This window comes from Meles meles, chromosome 13, assembly GCF_922984935.1.
Source record: "Meles meles chromosome 13, mMelMel3.1 paternal haplotype, whole genome shotgun sequence".
Taxonomy (NCBI): Eukaryota; Metazoa; Chordata; class Mammalia; order Carnivora; family Mustelidae; genus Meles; species Meles meles.
Window position 1 is genome coordinate 37,418,710 of NC_060078.1, and position 18,923 is coordinate 37,437,632.

The window sequence follows — 18,923 nt, forward strand, 5'->3', positions numbered from 1 at the left end:
GTTCTCTGGTACAATAACTCCTGTGATATATTACAAGATTCCTTCTTAAGGAAGTTCTTTCTGCCTTTTGACTTACTTACTAAGTAAGCAAGTAAACAGACCACGGGTCAGCAACCTATGGCCATGAACAACAGTCTGGCCCACCACTTGTTTTTGGCAAGTTTTATGGGCACACAGTCACACCTGTGTATTGTCCACAGCTGCATTCAAATGACAATGGCGGAGTTGAGTAGTTGTGACAGGGTCCCTATGATCTGCAAAACCTAAAACCTTTACTCTCTGACCTCTTGAAGAATACCTTCCCAACCCTGAACTAGACTAACTCTACTACTGACTTTGGCTTATGATTCCGTAATGTACAACCAAGAAATACAGAAGCCTACTCTGTTTCTTGCCCTCTTTATTTATATATACCACGTTAATCTTAGAAAAATGTAATTAGCTCACCAACCAGTAATGCAGCGTATAACCACAGACATGTAAAGTGTGAAGAGGAGAGTAAGACAATCAGGACAAAGGGAAAATGAGCCAAAGGACGCAGAGATGTAGTCAGGGGGGTGTGAAGGCGTAGAATGCAAATCTTGAGGTGCTGTGTGTTTTCCATGGGCCATGAACTTGGCTCGCAGCAGCCGCCACAAGGAGAGGGCCATGATCCCTTTCCCAACTTGAAGTGTTCACTGGAGGTCCACCAGGAAGACCACAGCAATCCCTGGCACGAAGAAGTACCTATCTCCTGAGACTGTTCATAAGAGGAACAGCGGATGTGGTGAACAAAGGCCTCAGCAACACCCCAGTGGCTGGGAGGCATCTCCATAGCATTTATTGTCACACAGAACAGTCCCGTGGCATGGGCCGACTCCACGCCCCAAAGTGGGCTTCACATCAATTCTTCCAGTATATTCGCAAATTTTGACATAAGCATGCACCCCCTCTCATAATCAGAAAATAATAAATATCTTTCATTTTAAAAAATAAATAAAGGAAGGAAGCCGCAACCCTTGTCAGCCTGGGGCTCACTTCGACGCAGAACCCCTCAGCCACACTCTCAAAGAGGAGACTCGGTCCAGTCTGGCTCTTGTCCTGAAACTAAGCCTAAGTGTCACAGCGAGCGACAAGGCAGGCTATTCCGAGAACCGAAGCCGAAGCTTCAGGTGGGAACTAGGAAAAGCACTGCTGAATGGTGGCTATCATTTATCCTTTTGCACACGGAGCCCTACAACTTTAAATCTAGTCTATCAACATAAATAGTTCATGCCCTGCATCTCTCTTGCTCACGGCTTTATGCCCAGGGCCTAGAATAGTGCCGGGGACAGGTAAGAAATAAGTACTTAGCTGCATGAACCACGTGCTCGTCGGAGAGAGCCCAGATAGCAGGCGTGTCTACAGATGTGCTGGGGTTGTCTTGGGGAATCTTCCCCAACCTGGGCCTTACCCACAATGCCTAGCTCTGAGACTCTCATCTGTGACAACGAGACAGGTAAGAAAGGGGCCCAGATGTGGAGGCCAAGCTCCTGAGCCATGTGTCAAAAAATAAAATAAAAATTGAAAAGGGATACTCTGAACAGCTGGATGTCTAGTCTTGCTTCAGTCCCATTGTTGCAAGGATAAACATTTGGACAGCTCAAGACAAACACAGCTTTGGGCTCTGCACAGGCAGGGGCCACGTTCTGGTGCGCGCTGAGACTTCCACGTGAAATCTGCTCTCTCCTCAGAGCAAAGCCCTGCCTTCTCCTAAAGGAGAGGCCTGTTCTGGAGGTACGGCCTGGAACTCCCAGACGTCTACTCTCCGTGCAGCGGGACCTGCTCTGCTCTGAAAGAGCCAGAGCAGCCTGGGCAGGATTTTCTCCAAGCAGACCTTCAGAGAGCAGCTGCGTCACGGGGAGGCTGAGGCAGACCGCGCTCCTCCATGCAAATGTTAAGAGAATCAGGCCAAACCGCCTCAGGACCTAATTGGCTCAGACAGTAATGGCAAAATGTTGCAGCCAAAGTGACAGCTGCCAGTGGCTTAGAAAAAGAAGAGGCATTGTCTTCAACTGGGAAGTCGACGTGGAAAGAGCACTAGACCGGGAGTCCAGAGGCCTGCAGGCTTGAGCCCAGCTGTGTCACTTCAGGCCGCATAGTCTTCAGTGAGGCGTTGCCCTTCCCAACCCTTGGGTTCCTTGACTGCGAGATGGAGATGAATTCATTGATAAGACAGGCTCTCTTGCTTCCTTGTCATGAACCCCTAGAGCCCAACAGCAAAATCAGGAATACGGAACAAATACACCATGTGCCTTGCCATGATCATACTGTATAGGGCCTTGCACAGTGCCTGGCTCACAAGAGGCTCTCGAGAATGTTACTGTGAGCAGGAGTATCAAGATGGCTACTGGGGCACTTGGTCTGTGAGTTCTGCTCCCACCTGCCTGTACCGCATGGTGCTCGTTCAGGACTTGCTGCCGTGCGTGGCCTGTCCCCAGCATCAGACCTCACAGTCCTGACTGACCCTCACACCTCAAGCTCCCGCCTCCCCAATCCGCCCTCCATCTGTTCGCTAGTATTTCTCTCTGCACAACCTTCCATCGTGTTGCCCCTCCCTCAAAATTTCCTTTCCCTACAAAATTCAGTCCAAATTCTTTAGCTAGGCATCTGAAGACATGACAAGCTGTCTCCAGCCCACCTTCCCAGGTCTCCGTCTCCTCGGGTGCCTCTGTGTTCAAGGCCTGGTCCTCCCTCCCTCCACGCCGTGTCCTTTCTCTGCCGCCTCTGGGATGATCCCCTCTCCTTAACAGACATTCATGATGTTAGCTCACAGTTCAAACTCCAATGCTTTCTGCCTTATTGTTTATTATTTAGGTATTCTTCTCAGCTTCTGGCCCACTAAGTGATCCCTTTCTTGTTTCCAAGTTTTTATCTTTGATGTCTTCTCTGTCATGAAGTATGGGCTCAGTTCATCTTGAAACGGAAGTTTTAGCTCAAAGGATCTCCTCCCTGTGAGGTGCCACAAAGGCTTTCTTGATGGTCCCGATGTCCCCACGCTCAGCGCCCCCTACACCCACCCACACGATGCTTGTACTCATCGCGTTTCTCCTCCAGACGTTCTTTCAGTAATTTCCGTCCATGGTGCAGTGGAATTAGATCATTCCTTGTTTTCCATAGAGCTGGAAAAAACGCCTGGCCGAGTCATCCTCAGTAACTCTTGGCTGATGCTGATGACGATAATTAGGGTTGTCTAAGAGTGCCACAGTGGCCACGTGGAAGGGACAGGCATTGCATCTGGGCAATCAAAATGTCTGCTGAGCCTCATGCACAATCACTACCTCAGGTAGAGAACGCACTGCCTGTGTTTCTTCCCACATGAATGCCCAGACCTGGAATTCCACCTCCACAAGCTTCCTACACAGAATCCACTCCTGCACAAGCCCAGAAGAGCAACAGAACCTTTACCGGAGACTCTGCAGGGAGGGGAGGATGGGGTATGGCGGCACAGCCCGTGGCAAGCCACCTTCACTTCCTCATTAGACTCTCCGTGCCACCCCGTCTCTCCTGGTCCTACCAACCTGGGTCGTCTTGCTCCAGGCAGTAACTAGCCTCACCAGTTCCTCTCTCCTCCTCTCCCAAGCCCCAGCTTTAAATGTCTCCCCTTTCTCTGTTTCCACCAACGAACAACAGCCCCAGCTTCACATCCAGACTCTCCAGAAGGCTCGGCTCCCGAAAGCTCCCTCCATTAACAGAACCTTGACCTCCTTGAAAGCTGTCTGGCCACCACCTTTGTGACACAAGCATGACATTCAGTGTCTTATCCCCTCCCTCAAGCAGTTTGTGAAATATTCATTCTGAACATAACATAGAGTTCTCCCCAAGAAGGATCCTGAGGGGTCAACTTTCACCTCCTCCCGACATCTTTCATCACCCCTCACTGAGCTTTTGCCAGGAAGCATCAAGGTTTCCAGTGTTCCTGCGCCATCTTTGATACACCAAACCGTCAGAACATTCCCATTCATCCTTTGAGCCAAATGAGTCTTGACCAAGCCCCAGTGTCAGGCCCAGCAAGGGCAGCTTCCAGAATTGTAGCAAGAATTCATTTGGAATAGAGCATCCCTCTTAGGAGAACCCCGGCCCGAGAGAAGACCCAAGAGAGCCGAAGGGCACGTACAGAGAACTCTCCAGATCCTGGCATTTATCCTTTATGGGCTCTCTTTATGGGGGCACATTGTTTCAACTCCCTTCTCCTCTCCAAGATTATCAAGCTGTGTACGTGTACGTCTATGTGCCTGCTCATGGATGTATACACACTTGTACGTGCATGCCTGCATACACCGACCCTGCTGGCAGAGGAAATGCTCTCCATCCTCCCAACAGACCTTCGTTGCCCCAGATGTAAACCCCCCCTCAAACCACTGGCTTATGTATACAGAGAACCCGGCCTCTACTCCATGACCCACTGTTCACCCCCCACTTCCCAACAATGGAGGCCTGGAGAAGCCCCAGGAAACATGGCGTCCCTCTAAGCAAAGGCATCACGGACCAGACAGCAGGCCTCCCCAAGGGGGAGGGAGTTGGGGACTCACCAGGACTCTGCCAGTCAGTGTCTGGGCAGAGATCATCACCCCTGCCCAGTCCTTCACAGAGGTCATCCAGCCGACCTCAGCTGCCACTGCCTCCTCTTTTTCGTCCACTGGCTTGAGAGTGCCGTCCGCCTGGCTTGAGCCATTGTTAATCTTCTGGGCCTCCTGGCAACAGAGAGAATAGGGTTGAGAACAGGAACCAACTGAGTTTATGAAACACAACCTACCCAAAAGAATCGAAGTTGGAAGGGTCCTGGCTGATGTGGGAACTGGCCTGAAGGTACAAGGGGCAGGGAGATGGAATGCATGATGGCTTTGGTTTTCTTTTAAATGTTTTTCTTAAAGAATCTTTTCTTTATTTTCTCTTAAAATATCTTTGTGAAAGAAAGAATGAATTGATCTCTTTCCACTTTAAAGGGAAAAAAAATCACTAAGCTCAGGACAGAAATCATCTCATCTAGGGTCAGGGAATAACTATGAAGGAGGTAAGGTTGGCATGTTGTGTTCTCCACCCGCCCAGCCTTCCCATCCAGCTCACAGGAGTGCTCTACCTTTCTTAAGAAAATCTCCAACTCCTTATCTCCATCTGTGTAGTTCAAAAGGAACTGAAGGCCCACAAGGGCTCTAGGATTTGAGACTGATAAATTAGACCATCCCATCCCTTAAGCAAGAACAGTTGGGGCAGTGATGGTTACATGATGCATGCCAACCCAATACACTTCAAGTCTGGGACTTTTGCTAGAAAGAGTAGGAAAGGGAATCCTTCCCTGAGAATGAAGCCACCACAGAGGAAGCTAGAAGTGACAGAATACGGAGGTCATCATTTGAACATCTGAATCCAGCTGTGCCTGAAATCCATACCAGACCTTTTTAATTACAAAAGAGAATAAATTCCCCTTCGTGGCTAAAAACACGCTTGAGTAAACAAGGTTGACTTCTTCAGATAAATGAGCCCCACGTGGGGCCCTAAATCACATGCTTTTATATGCAATGTGTCCTCTGCCTACTTCTCCCAGAGAGGGTCACAACTTACTCCCTCATCTCCCTCAAGTCATTGCTCAATGAAATCTTCTCAGGCTACCCTTTGAAAACTCCAACTCGCCTTCCTATAGCACCACCTTTCTGTTTTATTTTTCATTCACAGTCTGCCCTGTGATACTCACTGAGTATCAGCCCCTTCCTGGGCCTACAAATGACAAACAAAATACAGGACACCCAGGGAAAACTGAGTTTCAGATACAATACAAATTTTTTACATGACATATAGCTATACTAAAAATAAATTCTATAACACATATATTTAACTGGGCCCCCTACTCAAATATCCACTGGGATTATGTTTGCAGGTACCAATGAAGAAAAAGATGCCGACCAATTACGTTCACCCTTAAATTTAAAAGCTCAGAATCAAATTTCAAAGCAAACAGACACTGTGAGTTGGAGCAAGGGAGAGAAACCAAGGCAGACGTGAAGAGCTTGGTCTGCAGTGAGTGGGGGTAAGGCAGAGTGAGGAAAGGAGAGCTGAGACGCACGGCATGAGTCATCCTCTCGGGGACTTGCAAGCAGGCGGGAAGCTACTCCTGATGCAGGGTTCTCCCCTTCCGGCCTCCATGGGCTCGAGGGAAGTCAAGAAGCCAGAAGGCGCCGCAGCAGCAATGGGGCTCATGCCATCTCTCCAAGTGTGGGAGGTCCCCAGGAAACTAGAACCGTGTGAGAGGAGGCCTGTGGGGGGCCCCAGGGTGGGCATGCTCAGAGCCACCTACTTACACCTGTGGACTCTGCCACCCAAGCCACCTAAGGCCAGTCTCCGTGGCCTATTAGGACCCCGAGTCTTGACCACGTGGAGATTCTGCTGGTGTAGATTCAGCTCTCCTGCCGCACGGGACCACTGGGACCCCACACCCCCTAAGATGGGGACAATATGGCCTGCCGCATAGATGGTGGCAGGATTACCCAGGGCCCAAAGGCACACAACACACTTTCAGTTCATTAGTCCTACCACCTCCCGCCTCTCCTTGAGCCACTGGCATTAGAAAGCACTGATTCTCAAGTTCGAGTGGGCATCAGAACCACTCGGAGGCCTCGTTAAAACACAGTGCTGGGCCCCGTGTCGGAACCTACTGATGCTACCAGCCCGGGAACCCCACTTTGAGAACCACCATTCCTAATCATGTTGGCACGGCTTAATCATCCCTGCCTGATCTAAAATGGGACACGGATCTGAACCCCCAGCTCTTTCCAAGCTTCTCTCTTCACCCGGGACAGAACCACCTGTTTCTTTCAGAACCTGGGTTTGGGGGTGGACAAGAGAGAGGTGGGGGCAGGGCAAAACCCTCAAATCAGAGGCTCCTGTGTCTCCTTCTGAGCAGTGCCCACCACACCCCACCCCAGCGACATGTCAGAGCTGGTCCACGGCCACAGGCTGCTCCTCAGCCCAGGAGGCCCAGGCTCCACAGCCACCTGGCAGACCGGCAGACCTTGGAGGAGAGAAGCCGCCTGGAAGGGGCCAGGAGGCAGGGAGTGCCCCCCAGTCCCAGTGGTTTCAGTGCATCAATAATTCAGAGCACAAGAGGTATACTGCAGAGAATGCCCTTTTGCCAACCCTCTTAACTATTGTTTTACAAGGCATTCATTATTTTAATTACTTTATGATAGGCCAGGAAAAACACAGACTAAAGAAAGATAATGCCCGTGTTATTATTTGCTTACACTAGATGCCGTGGGCTTAATTACCACAAGTGGGAGGCAGGCCTGGGGGAAGCGGCAGGACAGCAAGGAGGCCGGGGCTCTGGGGGGGTCTGCTGCCAGCCGGCCAGGGTTGCCACCTTTGGCCATCTCCAGCCAAAGCATCCCTTGCTGGCAGCAGGTACAACCCCTCGCTCCAGAGAAGAGAGGGCAGAGGCCGGGGAGGTTGTGTCCTTGTGGAGACACACGGCAGGGAAGGGATTGTAAGGGGCAGTGCCCAAATGACAGTGACTGGCCACCACTTATCAAGCCAGAACGGGATGCCATCAACTAAAAATTAAGTGCTTCCCATGTACAATCTTGCTTAGAGTTTATGATAATCCAGCAGGCAGGTAGAGTTATCCCCATTTCACAAACAGCGTGACTGAGAGCAGGTATTGCTTACAGGAAGGCACAGAACTGGAGAGGGCTGGAGGCAGACAGCCCACTGGGGCGTGGTCAGCTCTGCCACTGACGAGCTCATGAGCCTTACCTCCTCCACGTAAATGGGGACCAGCAAGCCAAACCCCAGCAAGACGGTGGCGAAGCTTCCATCAGATAAACCACGTGCAGTGTTTGGCCTGGTGCTGGGCAGCCAGAGTCCCCAAGACTGAGCACCCACTGATGGGACTGGGTGCCTCCAAGAATAGTCAAAACTGACCCACATTGTTTGGTGGCACTGAGAGGGACGCGAATGGACCCAGGCAGGACACTGACCCAGAGAGAAAACTTGGTAATTATGGAATGGAGGATAGAGAGTAGAGCTTCTAAAAGCTATAATTTTTCAGTGAAACATGGGCCCTTGGGAGGGCAGGCACCGTGACTTCTGGAGGGACTTCAGCCGCATGGCACCCCCTAGGACAGTGAGGGAAGGGATTCCTACACAGAGTGGGCCCTCGACCAAGGGGCCTCTTAGATTCCCTTCCGATTCTGAACTCCATCAGATCAACCTCCCACTCAGATGAGGAGACTGAGGGCCCGAGAGAGGCTGCCTCCTGGGTCCCAGGACACTGCTCTCTCTCCTAGGCCCCAGAACCATGCTGGGGGCGAGGACCAGTAGGCAATGGTGCTTTGTTGAGTGGCAAAGACGGCGTCCATCAAAACTTCCACCTCCCACTGCAGAGAAGGGCTCAGCGGCCCTTCTGGGAGGGCTCCTAAAAAGGAGTCAGGCTCCCTGGTGTCAGGAGAGGCCTGGCCCTGACCCCCACTCACCCTCCAGGGAGACCACTGTGTGTAGGTCCCTCTGTGCATGTGGGCGTGTGTGTGAGACAGAGAGACCCCACAAGCTATAGGCTCCAGCTACCCTAGCCTCAGACAGGACACCAGAGATTTTCTGAAATGGAGAGAAGGATGCCTGAGGGAGAAGAGAAGAACAGGGAAGGAGGGGGAGCGGGAAAGAACAAGACAGGGGCGTGTCCTGGAAGATGCAGATCTGGCTACAGCGCCCCCTTGAGAAAGGGGCTCGGTCTTAACTTGGGAGGCCACTCCTCCCTCCAGCTCTGCCCCCTCTCCCCAGTTGAGCCTTCCGGAAAACAGGCACAGCTGCCTCCTGCAGACAACAGGGGACATCTAATGCCAGTGGCCAGATGGCAGGGTGGGGAGGGCCGCAGGGCGACAGTACAGGTCCAGGGGTCTGAGGGCCCGGTGGACCAGTCCCCTCCTGCTGCCTGCTCACACAGGAATCTCTCGCCAGCCTCACCCATGCTGTGCCTTCTCCCTCTCCCTTCGAGCAGCATGTCCCTTGGTGACTTCCTGTTGGCGTGGCCACAGAGGGCCTCAGGCTTCCTCTGTCACTTGTGGCCAAGGGCCCGACCAGACCACACTCCCCTGGTGCTCACTACACAGAGCACACGTCTGTTGGATGCGCAGACATTTTTTCTGAATTGTAAGATCCAACACCAAAGCCTCAGAAGGGACCTCAGTGATCCCTCCGGATGCGAACGCCCCTCACTATACATATGATAACACCTCAGGCTGGAGGGGAAACCACATGCCCAGTGCCCTCCACCCCCACCCCAGCCCCCTCTCTTGCTCTTACCCTTGCTGCCTCCTGGGCAAGATGGCGCATCCCCTCAAATCCAGCCCAAGGGAACCAGCCACTCCCAACCACATCCCTCCACTGCACCAGCCTGCAACCTGGAGGCTGGGTGTCCCTGGGTCTGGCAGAAACTGCTGGGCCAGGCTTTGCATGGAGGGGCCGTGACAGGGAGTAATCTGTCTTGCCTTCAAGGGGCCTGGCTTTCCCCAGCCATGAGAGTAGCCCTGACCCAGTGCTGGAGAACAAGCCCATTTTAACCGCAGGACCTCTCCACCCCCAGCCTCCAGGCTTCAGTTTGGGGCACCCTTTCCATCTCCCATCCTTCCAGAATTGGACCCAGCATACTGCAAACTTCAGGTGTGGGGTGTGGTAGGAAGAACTCTGAGAATCAAAAATACTCAAATCTGAGTCGAGCTTTCCTGGACGGCCTTGGACAAGTCAGCTCATTTCTCAAAGCCTCGTCTATAAACAGCAATGAGTGCTGCCTTGCAATCTGATGAGTGGAGCATAGCCCTTAACTGTCTTATGGGGGGTGGTGATGGTGGCATTGCTGTCCTCTGGCTTGGACAGGAAGCAATGCTGCTCTGGAGAAAGGAGTCCCAGCCCCCAAAGCCAGGCCCTGACGAACACATGGCTCAGCTCTCAGATCCCCGCCCAGCTGTATCTTGCAGGGCAGGGCCCCCATTATCTCCCTGAGCCCCAGCAGGATGTTGGAATTGCCAAGTCCTGCCAGGTGGCCCACTGTGCTGGCCCTACCCTCCTGTGAGCTCCCGCCGCACCTGCTCTTGCCTGGCTAGGCTCACTTATCCCGGGGTACACTTATACCCACACCTGTCGGGCTCAGCCTGGTGCCAAGGCCACCCCGGGCACTACACCTGCTGGGTGACTGCAGAGGGGAGGGGGATCAGTCACTGGGAGGGATCCAGAGTTCCCGTGCCGCTCCCTGCTGGGGCTGCCCCCAGAAGCTCCGAGTCTGCCTCCAGTTTGATTTCATCTCAGCTCTCTGGACATTGGTTCCTCGTCCCAGCTCTGGGAAGTGGCTTAAATAGTGCTCATCTGGGAGGAAAACTACTCTCAAAAATGTAAGTCAGATCGTGTTGGTGCTGGGCCAACACCCTCCTGTGGCTCCTCGTCCCACTTGGAGGACAAGTCACAGCCTTCACACAGTCCAACGCACCCAATCTGTCCGCGCCTGCCGCCATCCTACAAGTCTCCCACTCACTCACTCTCTCCAGCCGCGTCAGCTTCCTTGTGCTGCCAGAATGTTCCAGACCCACTCCCATCTCGGGCTAATTGCACTGGCTGCTCTTCCTGCCCCCAGAGAGCCCCACGGCTGCGTGCCTCACCACTCTCAGGTCATCGTCACCGTATCACTGACAGCTTCCCTGCCCGCCCTGTCAAAAATCACACCCACCCCCACACGGACCCCCACTGCCCCCCACTCTATTCCTCCTGAGCAGTTATACCACTAGCCTGCCTGCTTCAGTCCTCTTTCACTGTCTGTGAACTCCGGGAGGGAAAGACTCAATGTTCCTTTGGGTCATTGCCGTGTCCTCAACAGTGCAACGCTGTGAGCTCCGTTGAAGCACCTTCCCCATCTTGGTGAGAGACAGGAGCCAAGGGTGGGAAGGAAGGACAAGGGAGGAAGGACAGAAGGAAGAAAGGAAGCAGGGAAGGAAGGAAGGAAGGAAGGACAGAAGGAAGAAAGGAAGCAGGGAAGGAAGAAAAGAGGGAGGGAGGGAAGGAGGAGAGCAGCAGTACATGGGAAGTCAGTTCCAGGCACGCACAGCTTCTAGAACTGGTAGTATTATGGATCAGTAGTAACGAGACCACCGCTGGCTACCGTGGTTGAGCCTGACCACAGTAACTCTGTACTGAGGCTGTGTCACAGAGGAGGGCCTAAGTAGCTGGCCCAGGAAGACACAGTCAGACTTTCAGCCCAGCTGTCTGACAGGAAGAAGAGGGGAGTGCCTGTCCTGACGTCCTCCCAGGGAGAGTGTGAGGAGCAAACTGCACAGGGCCCGTGAGAGGTTTATAATCGTCATGAGGACTCAATCTGCCCCACTCCAGGGTATCGCATGGACAGCAGAGATCCTTCTGTGAGGTCCCCATGCCTTGAGAGGTGGTTAAATCAAGCACAGAGAAACACGGTTCCTTTCTTGGCCAAGAACCAGCTCGGAACCAAACACCACCCTTCGTGGAGCAAATGCATCAAATCATAAATGAACACGGCCAAGCTGACAGGCCGTGAAGCCTTCCTCCTAAGCACTGAACTGCCCGACGCAGATGTGGCCGGAGGAGGGGATGCAGGTGATCCTGAGTCCTGCAGGGCCCGAGGCATCTGCGGGGTGGGAATCAGACAGGGACCCACCTCTCTGCCATCCCTGGGGGCCTGGTGGGGTGGGGTGGAGGGGGGACTACAGCAGGGGCGGGAGTAAGCCCCATTTCCTGAAATCCCACACCTGCATGCTCTGTCCAGAGCCTTGTACCACGGGATATTTTCTGGATGCCCATCTTCCCCCAGGCTCTGGGGGAAGGAAGGACTGAAAACCCCCGTCTGTCCTCTCCCTCCTGGGTCTTACAGGGGAGTCCTACTCCATCCTCACGTTTCCCTGGTCACCATCGGAAACTCATTTCCTGGAGTCTATTGAAAGATTCTGTTACTGAGTTATCCCTTCCCCCTTCCTGGAACCCCACCTCTCACCCCATCTCCATCGGCAGCTCCCCACCTCTCCTGCACACTCTTATCCTTGAAACTGACCCAGCGGCCCCGCGCACAGTGGCCCTCCGCTGAGCACAAAGCAGACCACCTTCTTTCTCACTGGAGGACTGGGGGCGGGCTGAAGCGCTCCCGGCTGGAAGGTAGGAAGCTGACGCTCCAGTCCCGCCTTGCCCAGAACACGCTGTGCCACCCTGACCAGTCACCCAGCCTCTCTGAGCAGAGCTCTCTTGTGAGAAATGAGAAGGAGCTGGCAGTTAAGCCCATGGTTTCCTGGGGGCCCAGCCTCTTGTATTCTGTGAGGCACCCTAGGGGGTCAGCAAGGGAGGGCATAAGAGGCAAGGCCCCACCCCCTGTGAAAATCCAAGCATCTGCACGCTGAGCCTTTTCCCCTCTGAGGGAGGTGTTTCCTTTGGGGGAGGATATGTTTAAAATCCACTGAGTAAAATCAATAGGTCCATTGTAGCTTTGAAAAGATGCTTTATTTCTGGGTGCCAGGTCATGATCCCAAGGTTCTAGGATCGAGTCCCACATCGGGCTCCCTGTTCAGGAGTGAGCCTGCTTTTCTCTCTCCCTCTGCCTGCTGCTCCCCACCTTGTGCTCGCTCAAGCTCTCTCCTTCTCTCTCTCTCTCTCTCTGTGCCAAATGCATAAACAAGATCTTCAAAAAAGAAAAGAAAGAGAAGATGCTTATGTCATGGCAATGATTATAACATTCGGGGGGCACAGTCTGGCCTAAGACCCAGAACTGCCTGAACGTCGGTATCTGTAAATGCATGGGGCTCCCGGGACCTCCATGCAGGCCAATGTCTGCATTCCTCCACTTGAGGCCTAAACACTGGGGAATGGTCCTTCAGACTCCCCCACTCCTTCCAAACAGGCCAAGAGGAAATCCCTTCACGGCAGCCTCTTTCGCATCCTGGGCATGTGGCCCAGCACGGGATTCTCCCAGGTACTGATAATCCTACATATTAGGGATCAGACTGATTACCTAAAGCAGCTCAGGCAAATAAAGCATAGTGTGGGCACCACCAGCTGGGGTGCTCCTGACAAGAGCTCTGCACAGGGAGGAAAAGGAAGAGGGGGGAGCCCTGACCTTCAGGGGTGGGGAAAGAAGGGCAGCTGAAGATCAGGGCCCCACCTAGAGCTGGCGTAAGCTCCAGGTGAGAAGTTCCAATTATCCGACCCCTCTCTTGCAGGTCAGAGCCTCCCCTGCACCCCACAGTCTCCCCATCTGCTCTCCGGGAGCCCACATGTGCAGGAGGCCCCACATTGGTGCCAGAGGGCCCTACCCAGCAGCTATCCCCTCTGCCAGAACATATACGCTCTGCCTCCAGGGAAGGGGTACGGTGCCCACAGACTCAGGCCATAGGAGTTTTAAAAGAAGCTCAGACAAAGCCAAGTGCTCCGGGATGTCAGGAAACCACCCGAGTTTCCCAGGGTTTCTCCACCGGTCATAAGATACTTCATCAACGCAGGCATTTGTAGCTATAACTTCCCGGGTTCACTGGCCAGTTTCTCACGCCTAGGAGCCCCCTGGGCTGTGTGTGAATAACCGCTCTTCATAGGTCTTTGTGGGAAAAATGGTGACTGCAGGAAAAGGCTGGGTGACCTTTAACAAGGCACTTAGCATCTTTGTGCCTCCAGTTTCTTTGTCTCAAATTCAAAGGGGCTGTGTAAACGCTCCCCAAGGCTCTGTCTGGCTTGCAAAGCGCCCAACCCTGAGGTCTGGATGGCAGGCCCCTCGCACGTGTCTCTGAATGTGAAGGGCTGGCGGAGAAGGGGGCCCCTTCCGGCCCCTGCCGGGCACACACCGTGAGCTGCTCGCCAGTCTCCCAGGGACTGAGGAGGGGCTGGCCCTCAGGAAATCCTGCTTCCCTCCTGCACCCACAGGCCAATCCTCTACTGGCGGTTTTATACCGTCTTATTTAATCCTCCTAGGGGCTGTAAGGTAGGAATGTCATGAGACTCAGAGAGGCTGAATAATTCCCAAGATCACTCATCTAGTAAGTGGCAGCTCTGAAATTCAAATCCAGTCTATTCTAAGACTAAAGGCCATATTTTTCTTCTATTCCTTGCTGCCTCGGGATAAGCAAAATGTACAAGGAAGAGAAGGGATCTCCTCATAAAATGCTGCTTATTACTACTGCTGGAACAATCATCTTATACCCCATGGCTTCCAGCTAACACAATCTTGCTGTTCACACATCTAAATCTGGTCACCCCTTGTGGGAATGGGGAATTGGAGAAATGGCCCAGGGAAGGGAATTCCAATGTAGGAACAGAATGACCCATGGGACACAATGTCCCGTAGTGAGGTACGTTTTCAAACAGCCATATTTGCTGCCTAAACCTGAAAGTTAAGCCCCAAATTTCAGGACAAATGTATATACCTCAGCCAGTACTCAGCACACACAAACTAATAATCTCCTTCTCCTGCAATTAGCTTCACAAAGGGGAACATGCTTGACAGTCCAGAGTTCATTACTGGGGTCTCAGAAACTGGAACTGTATTAGCAGAGACCCCCGCTCTGATCCCTCAGCAGAGTGACCCAGGCTGGGTCCAAGTGTGTCTGTTCTTCTGCAAAGACATGGCCTGTGTCTGCCTTGGGAGAATGGCTCATTAACCACCTAGATGAGAAAACTATTACAGGGCCTAAGTCAGAAGACAAAAATCACGTTTGTTTTCTAGTTGAGGACAAAGCAGGGCCCGAAATTCAAAAGGATTAATAACAAATCTATTTTTCTTTATGTAGTATCTTGGTAAATCCTGTGAACAAGACTGCAAGTGATAATCACTATTATCCCCATCGTGAAAATGGGAAACTGAGGCACTGACACTCTCTAAAGGTCTTTGGTTAGCATGGCGACCTTCCAAACCCCAGTGAGGACCATGAGCTCCGTATCAATCCCTTTCCTCTGTAGGAAGAATCTTGTATTTTATGGGAAGGCAATCTCACTTGCATTTTTCCTTCAAGGAGAGTACTCAAATCCCCTCCAAAAAATTTTTTTTCAATGAAATGAATCTCTGGGTCACAGAGCCATAGAGGTCAAGGTTGCAAGGCACTTCGGAACTTGTGCGGTCTGATTTTATCCCTTCAGAAAGGAAGGGCCGAGGGTCATGGAAGGGTGGGAGACTTTCCAAGGCAATGCAGCCTGTTCATAGAAGAGACTGTGAGATTGTGTAGAATCCCACGTGGCCGAGAGACGGCACGAGAAGAGTGGGAGGCACGGGTGTTGTTAGAGAGCCAGAGTCGGCCTCCTGGCTGCCCCTCCTACCCACTGTGCGATCTAGAACCCCATCTTAGCCTCTGCTTTCTTGCTGGAGAAACAGGCTCACAAATGCCTTCCTCGGAGAATATCTGTGAGTCCCAGCTATCGTGACAAAGACAGAGCAGGAGGGGAGGGCTCAATAAACACATTATCAGCTGAGTGACAGACCAGGCACTTGTACGGCCTGAGAAACAAGCAGCTCAAGGTCCACAGCTAACAGAGCTGACCGGGATGTGAATCCCATTTTCCAAACAGCAAACCTCATTTCTGTCCACTTCACCAAAGCAGAGGCCAAATCTAGCTTCTCGTCAAGACAGGCCAGAGATGCATAACTAAGACCCACAGGAATTCCAAAACCCTCGTTTTCATAAGAGAAGGCAGAGATCTCCATATCGCAGCCAAGTTAACTTTTATGACTCAAGATGGTTGGAGGGAAAAGGCACATGAATCAGAACAGGGATGTGGACGTGGTTGGGGAACAAATGAATGTTACCCAAAGAAAAGGCGTTTTACACAGTTGACAGATCAGGTCACCTGGTCGGGGAGGGTCAGGGACCATTCCTCTCTCGCACCTTCCACCCAGCTTCCAAAAAGCAGCCCAACACCATTTGGATTGTCCTCTTCCAGAGGACTTACTGAGAGGGAGAGAGTAGAAGGTCAAGAGGGGAGAAGCAGAAGGAAGGGAGCCATCGCCACCTGTGGATCAGGAAGCGGACCGGGCCCGTGTGGGCTCGCCTCTCACTCTCCACAGCAAAGGATCCTGGGAGGTTGGTTCACAGGTGCTCTGGTCCCAAGGACCATGCATGTTGGGCCACACCGCAGTGCCGCTCCAGGAGGGAGTCTGGAAATGTAAAGCAATAGCATGGCGTAATGATGTATGTCAGTGAAGGACGGCCAACATTCCTCTCCAGGGAAGAACTGTCCTTTTCTTTGACATTATGTCATCACTCCTTTGTTGGGTATTAATTTGCCCTTTTAACGAAATGACAGTGATGGTAGAGCTGGCATCTGATGGTGTCTTTTTTATGTCCATGCTTCTCAATATAAAAAGCTGGCAACCTTGGGATAGTCTCTAGGTTTTTAAGTGTAACTGAGTAGCCCACGGAAAGTCTAGGAACTGCTCACCTCGTCCTCATTCTGTAGATGAGAAGTTAAGGCCCAGAGAGGCCAGGCTTGTAATGGCCACAGACCCCTACATGGAGCTTCGGGTGTATCTGCCATACCCATCAGGGACAGCCCAGGGCCAGGAAAGGGTAGGGCCCAAGGGATGGACACAATGTCCCTCAGGGCTCCAAGAGCTCGGCGGTGCCCACCAGGAGAGCAGGAGACAGGCAAATGGATCCACTTTCAGGGCTCGGGGCCATACCGAGGGCCCTGAGTTCCCAGCCTCACTGGCAGCGTCTGAAGTCCTCATTCCTACTGCGGTAGGAAGCGCCCAGAACCAACAGAGATGCAGCCACTGCCCCACACCATCAGTCGGGGGACAAATGGGGAGAAGGAACCTCCCGGCATCCCCCGCAGGTGGGAGGAACTGCTTGGGTTGACGAATGCCCACCATATCAACAGACAGAGCAATACAACGTGAAAGGGGGAGTAACCTGTGAGCAACCTCAGCAACGGCCCAATGCCCTGAATGAGACTGACCACGTCCATCCCCTGGCTTGCCGCCCCTTCCCTCATACCTAACCTTGTGCAGAGGGATGCATGCTCTCCATCAACCCCCGCGACACATCCACCGCTAGAGGCCAGGGTCTTGGCCCGACTTGTTCGCTGCATACCCTCAGAGCCTGGGGCCTGCCTTGCACATACATACTAGGGGCTTAACATTATGCTGAAAGAATTATCGGACAATTTCTGGATTCTGTTTTGTTCTGCGCGTCTTCCCACTGTTCATATTTTCTAGAGTCTCAAAACCCTCCCCAGTTCCCACTATCTGCTGCCCAGAACCCTTCAAGGTGGGCTCTTCGGGCCTGTCTGCTGCTTTCCGGGCTGCTCCCTGAGCTGGCTCTCCCAGCTTGGTCCTAAGCACCAATCTCTGGGCTAGCCGTTCCCACTCCTGCGACACCTACTCCATCGCTCTCCCTCAGTCAAATCGCGGGGAGCCAGTACATCCTCTCCCTGACCACGGCCCCTCCAGCTCTCCCTACTGTCAGTTCCTCTCACTTGTCACTAGATAGGCAGAGGCTGACAGTCTAAGCTGTCCTTTAATCCACGCATGTCACATTGTCCCCATTAGCCTGAAAGCAACTTGAAGTCAAGGCTCAGGGTGTCTGGCATACAGCTAGTGATTAAAAGACAGCTACTGATCGAGTGAACTCGAACTCTGCTTCGTAGGCCCTGGAAAAGCAACCTCCCCGGTACTGCTGATATCCTGAATAACCAGGCCAGTTTCCACGACGTGAGGCCAGCACCAGCTTCCAAACTATCGCTCCTCGGCAGAGCTACGTTTTGAAACACAAACACCAAATCCCAAACGAGATCAGATGTCATGAGGCTTCGGAGAGGCACATGCTTCACCAGACACGTCAGTCAAAAAAGATGAATGCTCTTGTTTACAAAAGGATTTGTCCCACTCCAGGAAAATTTCCACCACGATTTAGGACCTAATCCAGCATGCTCTTGCAGACCTCTCATCGACTGAACATCGTTCTACCGCTTCCATTTGCTGAACACGGGATGGGGTTTGGCTGTGAGATCAAAAGAGTGGTCCCAGTTAGGGGGTCCTACGACCTTTCCCAAGGCGTAATATGAGCCCCATTCAGGAAACGGAGGCCCAGCACGTCCGAGAGACCTCAGGAGGCAGACAGATGGCCAAAACACCAGGCCTCAAGCAATGTCAATGGCCACCCAGCATGGGCGCCTGGGCTCAGACTTCCGGGCTCTGCCGAGCTGCCTGCCTCCCCGTGCTCTGACTCCGCACTGGCCTCGGGGAGGCCGGGCTAGACTCTGAAACCTCAGCCTCCTGTGCTCCTGAGTTCCCACAACCCTCGTCTGGATCTCGGTTTCCAACAGAGTGGCCAAATACAAGACAGTCTGCACTGGCTGTGAATGTGAAGTAATAACAATGATTCAATGGCCGGGGGAGAAGCGAGGGGACTTCTATTTCTAACCAGTTCAGATGATGGCTTCTCCTTCTGGATCCCTGATGGGAGCCGGGAACGGTGAGTACCCCAGCACCGCAAAGCCTCCGCTCTCTACTTGGCACCCCTAGACCCATCAATCTCCTTCCCGTGGCCTGGGACCCCTCCAACCCTGGGCGGCAGGGAGACACTCAGCAGCTGTGAGAACCTTCCTTCTCAAAGAAGGTTTTTCCAAAATTATATCAGGTTTCCTTCTACCCCAGCTTGTCAGCAGGGGACTCTTTTGCCTAACATGGTTGAGGAATGTCTTAGAAACTGGTGTGATTCAGTCTGGCTTTGGAGGAGGTTTTCCGCCAGACAGAGCACACGGAGTGTCTGGACGCCGTGGCTCACTACCCCCAGGGGCACCCGCACCCTTGCTCTGGCTCCAGACCTCAGTCACCAGGGCACACTTGAAAAAGTGGCAGGTCCAGCCCCAAGATGAAATTAGATGTAGAAAACAAGTCAAAAGGAAGCCAAAAGGTCTCTGCATACACTGGGCCT

General features: G+C 52.8%; 1 protein-coding gene across 29 annotated transcripts in view; it reads right to left on the bottom strand.

The window, feature by feature from the left end:
• Positions 1 to 18,923, bottom strand: part of KCNMA1 (potassium calcium-activated channel subfamily M alpha 1) — a 730,062-nt gene that overhangs the window by 506,721 nt on the left and 204,418 nt on the right. For all 29 annotated transcript variants that reach the window (XM_046026770.1, XM_046026771.1, XM_046026772.1 and 26 more), the window contains exon 2: positions 4,551 to 4,712. In XM_046026770.1, the coding sequence (XP_045882726.1) occupies positions 4,551 to 4,712 (162 nt within the window). The remainder of the gene's footprint in view (positions 1 to 4,550; positions 4,713 to 18,923) is intronic.